This window comes from Xiphophorus hellerii, chromosome 14 (genome assembly GCF_003331165.1).
Source record: "Xiphophorus hellerii strain 12219 chromosome 14, Xiphophorus_hellerii-4.1, whole genome shotgun sequence".
NCBI lineage: Eukaryota > Metazoa > Chordata > Actinopteri > Cyprinodontiformes > Poeciliidae > Xiphophorus > Xiphophorus hellerii.
Genome location: NC_045685.1, coordinates 21,013,769 through 21,026,985, shown reverse-complemented (window position 1 = coordinate 21,026,985; position 13,217 = coordinate 21,013,769). Strand labels below are relative to the sequence as shown.

Below are 13,217 nucleotides of genomic sequence, written 5' to 3'. Positions count from 1 at the left end.
TTTTATCTTACTTACTGCAAAATGTTTTTCTTGAATTTTTTACCAGTTCCTTGTTCTGTGTTCAGTTCAGTCCTTTTCCTCCATGGGTCTTGGGTAAATCCCAACACAATCAATGGTATGATCTTCATTTTTAACAGCTTTCCTAACTCAAGAATGCAGGCTTCCTCATTGAAATTATTCTATTAATTTGTAACTCTGGTTTCCACTACTTGTCATATCGATGCTTTCGAGGTTTGTAACGCAAAGCAGGAAACCTGCCTCAATTCAATACCATCAGCATTAGGTGGTTTTTGTTCTTTAATTGACTCTACCTGACTCTATCATCAAGGTAATTCATAATCAAAACAGGTAAACTTGATTAATTTACAGAAGATCTTTGTTTGTACATGATTATTAAAATATACGTTGTCCAATTCAAACCAGCTGCACTAAAACTTTAATTTTGTTGTTTTTTATCCCCAACAGTCTGACATTTTGAGATCCTTTTATTAGTAGACTAATTATTATTATCATTGTAATAATATTCATCATCTCTGGCCGTCTGTACAACAACTCCTCTCTCTAAGGCTTTGCAATTCTCCTTTAACTCCTCCATCTCTGACTCCAATCAGTTTTCACCTTTTGACTTTTATTCTATGACTTAATAAAACTCAACATGTTCACATTGACATTATTTATTTAACACTATCACTTCCATTTTGACAATTTGTCTTTGCTGACAAACCCTACTGTTGAGATCATGAAAAGGTCAAAGGTCTTTTTGTCTTGCTGAGAGATGTGTTTTCCTCCTTGATGTGCAGCCATAGAGTCCAGCAGGATTTATGGTCCACTGGACTGAGTGCCATGAAATGTTGCTGCCATCAAGGATCCATATTCTTCAAGATGGACTTAAGTTCTTTTTTACATTTACATGACGAAGATTTGCCTGTGTCACTTCCTAGAACTTCCTAGTACATCTTTAAAAGTGCATAACAGCTTGTATTTTAAAAAAAATATTTTGTACTTTGTAGTGTTAGACAATTAGACTTTGATCCATCATACTCAATATCTTTGACTATCCGATCAATAAAATAAGACACACCACTCTCTGAGGCTTTTATAATGCTGCTGTAACACCTTCAGCTCAGACTTTAATTGATTTTAAGGCATGTCAGGTTTGGAGTTTGTCATTTATTCACAAATCCTCAATTCTAAAATGATGAGAATGAGAATTAAGTAAACTAATAAATGAATATTATGACTTTAATCCTGTAATTTAGACTTTGTTCTCATCACTGTATATTTTCATTTTTGTTTTCAGTATGACCCTAATACCCTGTCGTAAAGGCAAATACATGCACTACATGTGTTTTTCTTCATGAAATGCAGTTAGTATCAAAATGAAATTGCCAAATATTTGTTTGAATGCTGAACCTCGTTTCAAGTTTCAGTTTCATACTATGCACATAGTATTTGATTTGTCACTGAGCCACTGGGTGTTTTTTGTCGCTTGACAGTTTTTCAAATGCAAATGATGTTGAACCTGCACACAGACCACAAGCATCCTGTGCTGACTTCCTGTCCAACTGTGCTGCAAGATGATACACCATGCAAACTTCTTGTGCAAGCCTCCTGTTTTTAACGCACTTCTCAGCTCCTCCTGTCTATTGTCAGCAGTAGTTAGTAAACACCTGGTGGAGCTGTGAGTCTGCTTAACTCATCATGCTAACTACTTGTCAGTCCAGCGTTTCCTCTACTATTATCAAGAGGGGGCGCCCCGTCCCACCAAGAAGATCAAGATATATCGTAACTATCGATGTTCACAGCTAATGTTATTGATTTTATCAGCCCAAGTTATGTCAGATCACGTTGATCAGCAGCCTTTTCTCCTGCCTTTTACAACATGGCGCCACCCAAAGTTGGCACATTTAATGGACTTCTAATCCAACTTTTAAAGAAACTTCTCATTAAAAGTGTCATTATTTACTGAACATACTAACATGACACAACAAGAATTTTTTTTTTACTTTATTCATCCCAGCAGGGAAATTATTTCGCAGTTACAGCACACGACAGGAGCTGTGTCTGCAGGCAGCCAGCTGAGCCGGCGCCATTTTGTGAAGGAGGACATGCGGCAGAGGTCGTCGGGGCCGGGAGTCGAACCCGCGACGTCCGCGGGTCTAAGGCCTCCAAACGTGGGGCGTGTTAACCCGCTGCGCCACCACAGCACGCCCCAATAGGTGTTATGTCATGTTTATGACAGTGTCACACTAATATATAAAATATGTAATGCCAATATACTTAAAATGCATTCTAATCTAAATATATTTTAAATGTAATTCAATCACAAAAATAGTACACTCAAAATATACTAATTGTGAACGTTTATATTACATAAAAAACAATATACGTAAAGTATACTAAGTGTAACTTAAGTTGTTCCAAAAAAGTACATAAAAGTACATTTTAAATTGTTCTTTAATACAATTTAAATACTATTAAAATACAATAAGCACAAAATTAGTTGTTCCAAAATGTCACACTTTAAGTTAACTAATCCTAAGTGAACTTGAAGTATACACATGATTAGTCTGACTTAAAGTATGCTTAAGTATACTAAAATTATACTAGTATACTAAAATTTAACATTTTAGTAAGATGTCTGTCTTAGTATATTTGTTTTTCACCAGGATGGTTTTGCTCGTACAAATGAGACAAAGTCTTGTGGAGAGAAATGTTGAGGTCACAAATGTAGGTCCTACATAAGTTTTATTTGGCTCTCTCCCACTTCGCTCTTCTTTTTTTTCATGTGGGAAGGATCAAGATGGACTTCACTGTTTTTTTTGTCTGCTGGTTTTGCCATGTATGCTTTACCAAATTCCTGGTTGTATCAGCGGCTGGGGGTAAGATAGACTGAAGGATCTTTTGAGATTGTTGCACTTTGGAAATGGAAGAGTCACTCATGAGTAGTTCTACACTGGAATGTCAAGTATCATAATCTGGCTCATACGCTGGCTGTGGGATTTTACCAGAAAAAAACTTAGTTTTGTGAGAACTGTTGCACTGCATAATCTTTCCTTTTCACAATGTGCTCAACTACCATGCGCTGCACTTCTGGAGGGTTTAAATCATGTGGAGACATGTTAGCGGTTATGCTATGAGCTGGGCTACTCACATTTAGCAAGCACAATAACAATAATAAAAGCAATTATAATAATAACAAGCCGACATATCAAAAATTAAACCCCAGACCTATTGAGCTCAATGTTTCATTTATTCTTTTAGTCATTCATCGAGTCAAATTGTGTTTTTGAGTTCAGCTCCTTTTTTCATTATTACCACTACAATGTTCATGCTGGAGACAAGATGGAAGTTCTTTGATGGATCGGTAGTTCTTTTCTGGACACAGGCTCACCATCTCCAGCCGTAGACAATCCAGAAGTCCAATCCAACAAAAGTAAAAATACCTAGCCAAGACGAGGTACAGACTCATCAATGGTTAGCAACACAGTGTCTCTGGGTCTCGCTGAAGATGTCTCATCAATTTCAGCACTATTTTTCCGCAGCCTTCCTTTTACGCTCCCAAAGTACAACTGACAATTAATTCCAAGTCTCCTTTAAGATGATTGGATCGCGCACACTTATTTTCAAATTTCTCCTTTTCAGTTGAGGCTATGTCTTGTGTAACATACTTTTCTTTTCAAAGAGGTGTCACGTACAGCTCCAGATATGGTAGTAATATGAGTGGGCTAGATACAGTATCTTACAATATTCATGGTCTGAACCATCCTATTAAACAAAAGAAGATTTTGACTCAACTAAAAAATCTACCAGAGACTCACCTAATGGAGAACAAACACAAAAACCGGAAAAGGGAATCGGTAAGTCACCCATTTTATGCCTCATTTGGAAAAAGGAGGGGGTAGCTATTTTAATCCAATAAGGGATATTGTTTGAAGTTGAAAAAGAGGTAAAGGATAAAGAAGGAAGATATGTAAGGTTTATAGGACAAATAGGAGATATGACAATTTCAGTAATAAATGTAAACAAAAACGAAACATAAACACACATATTGGGACAGGGACCCCAAAACAATGACTGGAACATGAACAAAAGTCTTCCAAGAGCCCCAGCATTTGCGTTGGGCCGGAAAGGAGGACTGTTCCTTCACATTCCTCTCCTTCTGTTGTTTGATGTCTTCCCTCACCTGCTTCCTTTTCTTTTGGACCCCCGTTGTGTAGTCTTGGTTGAAATAAACAGTCTGTCCTTCATAGCAGATCTTCTGTTTCCAGGCCTGTTTTATCCCATGTTCCTTCATCTTATAATAAAAGAAGCGTACGATGATCGCTTTCGGGGGGAGCGTGGTTTATTCACCAGTGAGCAATGTGCTCTTTCAATACACAATTCCATCCTGTCTGTGATTTGAATCTGGGATTTAATAAATTGTGCTATGAAGCTAATGGTGTTGTTTTTTCTACACCCTCAGGAATGCCATGGATTCTTATATTGTTGCGCCTCATCCTCAACTCCAAGTCATTGCATTTCTCTGATAGTTTGGTCGTTTCCCAGAGCAGAAATGTCGCCGCCTGCTATCTAGGATCAATACTAGTATAGTATATCTACACTGTAAATCAAGTCAAATGCTTGACTTGATTTATGGTGTCAAGTTAATCAAGAAAAACACTCTACTTGATTTACTAGTTGTTAAATCAGGTAAAATGAGAAAAGAAGGACCAATTGTATTTGCTGTATTTTTTTTAAATATGTAAAAAAAAGTTTTTTTTACACTCTGAAACCAGATGTATTAATGTGTTCCTTTAACACAATTATTGTGATGAATAATTTTAGCACAGCAGTTGTACCGAATTGAAATGTAGTTAGAATAAATTAATGGAACTCCTCTTGAAGGAAAACAAATATTTAATGTATACTTTTAACATTACTATGATCAAAAAATAATATAGCATGTTAAGTTTACATATTCAAGTTGTTTAACCACTTTAAAAATGAATACATCTTTAAATTGCTTTACAGTTTAAACTTTCGTTGACCATAAAACAAACTTCATCTTTTTAACTTTTCTCTAACAAAACCAATTCATCTCTCAAAGGTCCCAGAACACAGTCTAAGCATAAACTACAAAAGTAATATTTGCTAATACATCACAATAACAGTTCTTTAACGTCTCATTTTAGAACATATTAAACGATTTTGTACCTGGGATTTGAATATAATATATCTCCATGGAAACATGCCACTAGGCTTATTGGTGGGGTCATTTCTGTTAACCACTTCATAGACATCAGTCCTAGAGACTACATAGTCACAGAAATCATAATAGAAATATTGAAGAAGCAAAGTAAAAGAATCATAAATCCAAACATTGTTACAACTTGACACTATTTTCAGTAAGGATGTATTAAGCAAAAACATGCTCAAAACTTCATAGAGCCAAAGAACATACACAGATCTTTGAGTAAGATCCATGAAATATATTTTTTCTACATAGACTAGAAGTAAGTATTTATTATTGTTTATAAAAAAGTGAAAAAAAAAATTAAGAACAAACTTTGCGCGACAAGTTAGCACTAACTTTTGAGAATATTAAATAGTTTTTTTTATCTGTTTTAAAATAAAATTGAATCCTAATGGACCTTCTCAAGAATAGAAATGCCTGACTAGAAAACTCTAGTCTCACTTGATGTTAAATGACTCTTTAAGGCTTTCCTTTGCTTGTTGTTCTGTGATATTGTTCCAAGCAGGAGGAATGTCTGCTGGTTTTGCCATGTATGCTTTAGCAAATTCCTGGTTGTACTTGGCCATCACATATTTCCAGTAGTCTGATGCCTCCAGGCTGACATCTGGACGAATGTCCCAGTGTGGGTAGATTTCCTTATAGTTTTTGTAAAGGTGCCATTCATCCTTTGTGGCACTGCAACAGAAAATCTTTCCACTGACAACCAGAGAAGAGCAGATGTCAGTCATAAGCTGCTCTGTTCCCTCCCATCTATGCTCACCCAAGCCCTGTGGACGATGCAATGAAGCAAAATGTTCAGTGTGTAATTTTCCTCCTGCATCACAGGGTACGGCACAGAATGGACACTGCTGGCCACAACCAATCACTCTGTTGAAAAGCTCAACATGGGGCTTTACATGGAGATGACTGAGTTTGATTTCAAAGGGTCTGTTCTGAATATCTGTCCTCAGAGCTTCTGCCATGTCCTTCACAGACACTGTGAGCCAGTGAGCGAACTGTTTCTGATCAGCATTGTTTAGGACCAGGAAGGCACCAAGAGCATTCTGGGAAATCACCAGTTTGTCACCAAGTTCTTTGCAGATCTCTTCAACAAATGTCTTCAGGCTGTCAGTTGCTATGGTCTTTTTGATGGCACCATTGATGCTGCTAATACTCGACTCGAGATGTCTGTCTTCAATTTCACCTAGAATAGACCCATCAGAAAAATGCTTCTTTATTCTGTCAGATATCTGGGATTTTAAATAATCTTCATAGGAACAGATGTAGTAAAGATAACGTTCAAAATCATTCCTTGAAACAAGATCCATTAAAACAGAATATTGAAAAGACATTCGTGTGCTGAACTCTTCTCCTGTCAGCATTTCATCGATTATGTTGAGGCCCAAGGAACGATAGATGAAATCTTCCACAGCAGGTTTCAGACACTGATTAGTGAATTCTTCAGCTTTCTTCTGGCATTGGTCTCGTTTGTAGAACACATCTTTGAAACCTGTACAAAATTTGTTTTTGTTTTTCTGCAGACATTTATAAGGATCATTTTCTTGTATAAAGTCTTCATGCATCTTCTGAAACTCCCTGGCTGCAGATCCACAGATGTGTTGTTTCAGAGACACCTCAAACTCTATGTCAGTGTCAACCTTAGCATTGCTCAGCTTCTCATCAATGATGTGAAGAATCTCCTGGATGTAAGTGTCATGATAATTAGTTTTTCTCTTGATTTTATCACTAATACAATCATTGCAGGAGGATATGATGCTGTCAGCGGTTTCTTGCCTGGCCTTTATAGGATCTGTAGAGTTCCACCATCCTGTTAGTTTGTGTTTGATTTTTTCTCTCCGTCCTTTGGGTTTGTATGTAAAAGGCTCCAGTCCACAGTCTTTGAGGTTTTTTTTACTCAGCAGTTCACATGCATGGCTTCCCTTAGGAGAAAGATTTGTTTGTAACTGATGGGACACACTGGTGAAGATATTTGAAGTCTGCTGTTCGGAGAAGGCCAAGGTTTCCAGTGTTTCAGTCCACATCTTATCAAAATTTTCATCAAGCTCTCTGTCAGTCATTTTAACTTTTTTCTTACGACATTTATCAATTAAATCACAAACTGCTTTCTCAATTTTTTCTGTATAAGTGGCCCTGATTTTGTCGAGTTCTTTCAATCCCTCTTTAATGTCAGCTGTTGTTGTGATCTGGTTGAACACTGATCTTTCAGTTTGTCGTCGAAGACTCTTTATGCTGTTGGAGAAATCCTCTCTGTATCCTTCAATCAGATAAACATGACCTTCTGGCTGCTCAAAGTATTTCTTCAGATTGTCAAGAATCTTTGTCTCCCACTTGGTCAGCTCTGTGAATGCTTCACTTTTCAACTCGGTCATGAATTCATTCATGTCAGATAGTTTAGATTTTGCAGCAGCTGTACCAAAATTGGAAATTCTTGTTTCTGCTGTGGTAACCCATTTGTACATTTCCTTTTTGAACTCCCACTCCCATTGGTTGTACTCTGTGCAGAGCCTCATGTAAGCATCAGCCACCAGGCTGTTTCTGAAGCTGAAGATGAAGTTTTCATGTTTTACTGCGTTCCACAGGCTGGTTATCCACTCTCTGAACTCCAAGATGTTATTAGAAGTTGACTCACACTTTCCCAGCTGTTGGATGATGTTTTTCTTGAGTTCATAGACAGTCTCACTGTATCCTGCATTGACTGGAGCCATTGGTGGGTTTCCATTCCAGAGTCCAGGAATGTAGCAGTTCCCAGTGTCTGGATTATACTCCATCACATCAGTGAAGCTCTTGTTTTCCTCTTTCTTCTCCATTTTAGCTGCTGCCTGGGTCATCTCATTCAGCTGTTCTAACAGCAGCTTCCTGTCTCTCAGGTTCTTCTCATGAGCTGAAACATCAGAAACGTTCTGGTGAACAAACTGACATTGAGGCTTTTTGCCGACCTCCTTCATCCTGAGGAAAGCATGCACCACTATCTGCAGGATGTCTTTCATCTCTGTTGAATTCTCCATTGCAATATTGATAATGGTGATGTCACTCAGACCAACAACAAGTGTTGCCAGCTCATTGTCATGCTCATGGCTGTTGTCCAGCTGTGCTAGCTCTGGTGACTTTAAGCCTTCAGTGTCGATGATCATCATGAAGTCACAGTTGAGAACTTTCTTGAAGTCTTCATTGACTTTGATGAGCAGCATGAAGGCACCTCTAGTGCATCGACCACTGCTGACTGCAAACTGAACTCCAAACATGGTGTTAAGGAGAGTGGACTTCCCTGTGCTCTGAACTCCAAGAACTGTGACGACCAGGATCTTGTTCTTTGGAGACACCAAGTCATTGAGCTGAGACAGAACATCACTCACCCATCCGAGAGGAATGTTGGAAGCATCTCCATCTACAAGCTCAAGAGGAAATCCATCCAGCAACAACTGAGCACAGAGTTTGGGCAGATGTTGCAGCTGTTGACGTGATGGATCTGTTTCTGGAAGGTAAAGAGAAGCTTCATAGATCTGACCCATTTCACGGAAGAAGTGCTCAACTCCCAGTGAGCTGCTGGAAAGTTGTTGGTCAATTTCTTTGATCTCTTGTTTGTTTTCAGAATCTTTGCATTTTTCCTTGTAAAGTTCCCTAAGGCCAGAAAGTTCTGTTCGAGACAAGTTGTCGAGGTTCATTCTCATCCATTTTAGAAAGTAACACCTTTCTCTATGTGGGCTGGATATTGCCCTAATGAAGCATGACATTACACTTGACATTGCATAGGAATTTTGTTTTTTACGTTGCTCTTCTCTTTTCTTTTTAAGATTGCTCTTATAGTTTTCTATATTTTCAGAACCAACTTTTCGGAGACGAAATTCTTCCTTTTCCAAAAATGTCAGTTCCTTCCATATTTGACCTTGCAAAGGAAACTGATTTTCTTTGAATTGAAAAGTATCTTTTATCTCTGCAGTGATGGCATCTGCATTTTTCTTTCCATCCTGGCACTCTGGAGAATCTTCATCAACTGGAATTCCCAATTCATGAGCAACTTCAGCCATCTGCTCTACTGACATCTTTAACCGTGGGTTGGTAAGTACACTGCTCACTGTTTTCTTCAAAGATTTGACAAAGTCTGCATCATTTGTTTTGTTAGTTTTTATAATTATATTGTTTTTACTCAAGTTCAGCCTGGTTGCTAGTTTCTTCAGAACATCTGGAGTAAGGCTCTTGTTCTGTTGGTTTCCCACTAAGAAGATTTGAGCTTTATGGCTTTTGTTCATCAGCAGTTCACACTCAGAGTCCAGCTGGTCAAAGAAAACAAAAACAGCAGCAGATGTTTGACACAAAAAGGAGAATTGAGTTTCAAATGAAGCAATGTCTCCACGAAGGTTAGCTATAGCAACTGGTTCACTAAAGATGTCCATGTTTTTGTTTCCACAGGGAAGGTACCAGGTCATTTCAGTCAGTCCATTGGATATTCTTCTCTGAATGTCTCCAGACTCCATGTTGTGGTGAACAAAGGTGTCATGGTATTGCTCAGAGTTACTCAAAAGTTTATTGAGGATCTCTGATTTGGACAGAGAGCACTCACCCAGTCTCACAAATGAGATCATTGGAAGTTCAGAAAGAACTATTCTCTCTTCTATGAAGCCTTTTGATTCTGAAAGATCTGAAGGTCTGTACTTCTTAACAATGTCTCTCATGGCCCACAGCATGAGGGTGCACTGCTGTGTATCACAGTTAGGAAGCAGCAGAGGAACAGAGAACTGACACATGGACATTTTTAGAGCTAACTCTTGCTGAACAAAACCATCAGAACACAAAAGGAGAGCAGTCATTATATCAAGAGGATTAAATGTTTCAGTCTTATTTGGGCTCTCAAACAGGTCCTCAAAATTGCTCTCTGTACTGTCTGATTCATCATCACAGTTTGACTCAGAAGATTCATTACTCAAGTCACATGATACACCTTTTACGTTCCTAGCAGTCACATTAACCATCACTAATTTCTTGAGAAAATTCAACAGGATATTTGATTTACAGTCGCCCAGGTCATCAGTGATCGTCTTCTCATCAATCCCAAGTATTTTGCTTAATGATAACTTCTCTCTGTGGTACTGCTCCAAGCCCAAATCTTCCAAAAGCCTCTCAAGGTTGGTCTCTGTGAATGATAAAGATACATTACGTTTTTAATGTGTATGGGTGTGAATTCTAATTAAATACTATTTTTAACTTCAGCAATGCAGATTGTATTTTTGCATCGTAGAAAAGAAACATTGTTCTACAATTGAAACTAATGATGTTTTATCTGCCAACGTAAAAGGGACATATCTTGCAAAATATTTTTTTAGCATTTAGTTACATTTTATTTTGTACTTGGAGTCTCTAGTATTGCAGAAAAGTTTAATTTAATCTCAACATAGATATATTTATATTAGGGTCTTATTTTTCAATTTGTTAATTTTTCTCTATTCGCTATTACATCTTTTGAACTATTACGTCACAGTATTTTTTGAGGAACTGCTAAACAAGGTTATGGTTTAGCATGGTTTTCAATTTTGTAAAGATGCCAATTTTATTTCGCGCATCAATTTTCAAGTCCAAGGTTTAGGGTTAGGGCTCAATGATGCCAAAGCTGTAAGTTGATAAATGAGAATATTCGGTTGTTGGGCATATTAACTCACACATTACACCATTAAGCAGCATCATATTCTCTATGAACTGCCTGGTTGAATTTATTTTTCTTGGAAATGTACAAACAAGAGTATGGAAAGTTCTCTTTGTTTGCGTTAAGGACTAGAAGGACCAGAACTTCAGCAATCTCCACTCCCATGAAGAAAGATTCAGAGTAAGACTTTGTTTGATTGGGGCATCCGTTCCTTCTATCTATGGAAATGACATACACATCAAACAATAAGCTGCAAATAACACTAAAATGACAAACTTTATTTTAGCCAAGAATTTATTATGTGTTGATATGACAACTTAGCCATTGTTTTAACTGCAGTAACATTGTGCCTTCTGTTTATGTTAGTGCTGTGTCCCTGCTAATATAAACATACCTACTTAAGACAACTACTTATCTTGAGTAGCCATGTTCTTAGCTACTTAAGGACCTAACCCAGGGGTCTCAAACTCCAGTCCTCAAGGGCCGCTGTCCTGCAGTTTTCAGATGTGCCACAGGTACAAAACACTGGAATGAAATGGCTTAATTACCTCCTCCTTGTGTAGATCAGTTCTCCAGAGCCTTGATAATGATCTCATTATTCTATTCAGGTGTGGTGCAGCAGAGGCACATCTAAAAGTTCCAGGACAGCGGCCCTTGAGGACTGGAGTTTGAGACCTCTGACCTAACCCGTACAGCGTCTTTCGAATAGTCTTATTACATCAACAATCTGGCATTGTTTTTGCCATTTTTGTATTAAGGACTATATGATCCAAATGCATTCAGTGACATTTTTGTGCTAGTTTTTGCCAACTCTTGACCTATGCATAGGCCCTGTTTCTAAAATGTGTTCATTCATATGGCAGTAACATTTATGGCTCAAAAATCAATTAATCAATTGGAGAATAAAACATTTCTGTGCCAGTAGATAATCATATTTCTGCTATCGAACTACAAAAATGGAGGAATGGGTTGAAGTGAAACACTTCGACTTGGAGGGAGGCAGTGTGTGAACTGCCTCACTTGTATTTAGAGTGCAACCAACCCCTACATCAACTTTTTAATGATATCTTTCTATCTTTGTTTCTGTGTGAGCACTGACATTTTCATGTAAGTTTGTTAATTAATCACTGCTGGCCTTGTTCAGTCAAACGGTGCTCAGTTGGATTCTCCCATTTGATTGAAATGGTATGGCTTTACGTCACGCAGTACAGGTTTTGGTCACTCAGCCCCACGGTCGGGTATAAAACCGTCTCACTGAACGCAGTTTTCAGCACCACTGAAGACCGCTGAAGTCTTCTGGAGTACGCACACTGCTAAAATCAAATACCATAACCCAATAAGATGAACATGATTGTTTTTCTACCAAAGAATTTATAATAATGCCGTTATGTAATGTCGTTAGTGTAAATACAAATGTGTTCTTAATAACTCACCTCATTAAATAGAAGTTAAATAAATAATTTTAAAAAATGATCTTGAAGGAATACTGAGAGCAGAGGTTGCGCTAGACTTTTTTGTTGTCCGTTATTTTGACTGACGACGTCAAAAATATCCTGTCATATTCCATTTTTATCTTTGAATTTTTAAATGATATTGACATAGGCTATTCAGTTTAAATGAAAGTTTTATGTGGTTTAATTAATGTTCGACAAGTTGAACAGAGAATCCAGATCCCATCACACATTAATCAAGCAGATGAACATATCTAACGTTTTCTGTACCTGCATGCTCTCGCCCTCAAATTTAACCAAATCCAAAAACTTTCATTGTTATGATATGATCTTTGTTATTAAATGCATCACACATGGAGGGAATACATGTTTAGCTCCTGTTTCTGAAGCATGAGGGCATTCTCAGTGGTTTGGAATAATGCAAATTTAATTGGTTTTGATCTGTTTTGTTGGTTTTTTTAATGTACTGCCTTTCATTTAAATAAATTTTAAATTTCCAAGATCACTTCCAATTTTTAGGGTTATCTTTTTAACAAATGTATGCAGGATGACCAACAATCCCTTCTTAATACCAGGCAAAAAAAATAGTTTTAGTTCAAAATACATTTATAAATTATGTATTTTTTTTTGTTTTGTTTCACAGTCAACTTTGTTGCTAAATTGACACATAATGCTTACTTTGCGTTTTCCTTTCTTCCTCAAGGTTTGGTTTTCCAGGGAGATCACTGATTTCTGTCGAGTCATTTGTCTCTGTTGTCTCTTGTAACGTTTCTTCCTCCCTGCAGTTGATCACAATGTGGTTCTCCATTTCACCAGCAGGAGTCTCCAGAGGCTGAGAAATTAACTCATGGCTGGTCTTATACTGTGTTGTCTTAACATGACGGCAAACAGCTGT

The 13,217-nt window shown here is 37.6% G+C and overlaps 1 protein-coding gene and 1 long non-coding RNA gene across 2 annotated transcripts in view; both read right to left on the bottom strand.

Moving 5' to 3' along the window:
• Positions 1-3,806: 3,806 nt before the first annotated feature.
• LOC116733222 (up-regulator of cell proliferation-like) overlaps positions 3,807-13,217 on the bottom strand; it is an 11,363-nt gene continuing 1,952 nt past the window's right edge. Inside the window, exons 5-7 of the mRNA XM_032584003.1 lie at positions 13,001-13,213; positions 6,133-10,364; positions 3,807-3,821 (exon numbers count right to left, since the gene is read on the bottom strand). Coding sequence (XP_032439894.1) covers positions 3,807-3,821; positions 6,133-10,364; positions 13,001-13,213 — 4,460 coding nt within the window. The remainder of the gene's footprint in view (positions 3,822-6,132; positions 10,365-13,000; positions 13,214-13,217) is intronic.
• LOC116732437 (uncharacterized) lies at positions 10,791-12,994 on the bottom strand. The gene is made up of 2 exons (XR_004341785.1): positions 11,554-12,994; positions 10,791-11,319 (listed from the first exon to the last, which is right to left on the bottom strand). It is a non-coding gene; the product is annotated as an uncharacterized LOC116732437 (long non-coding RNA).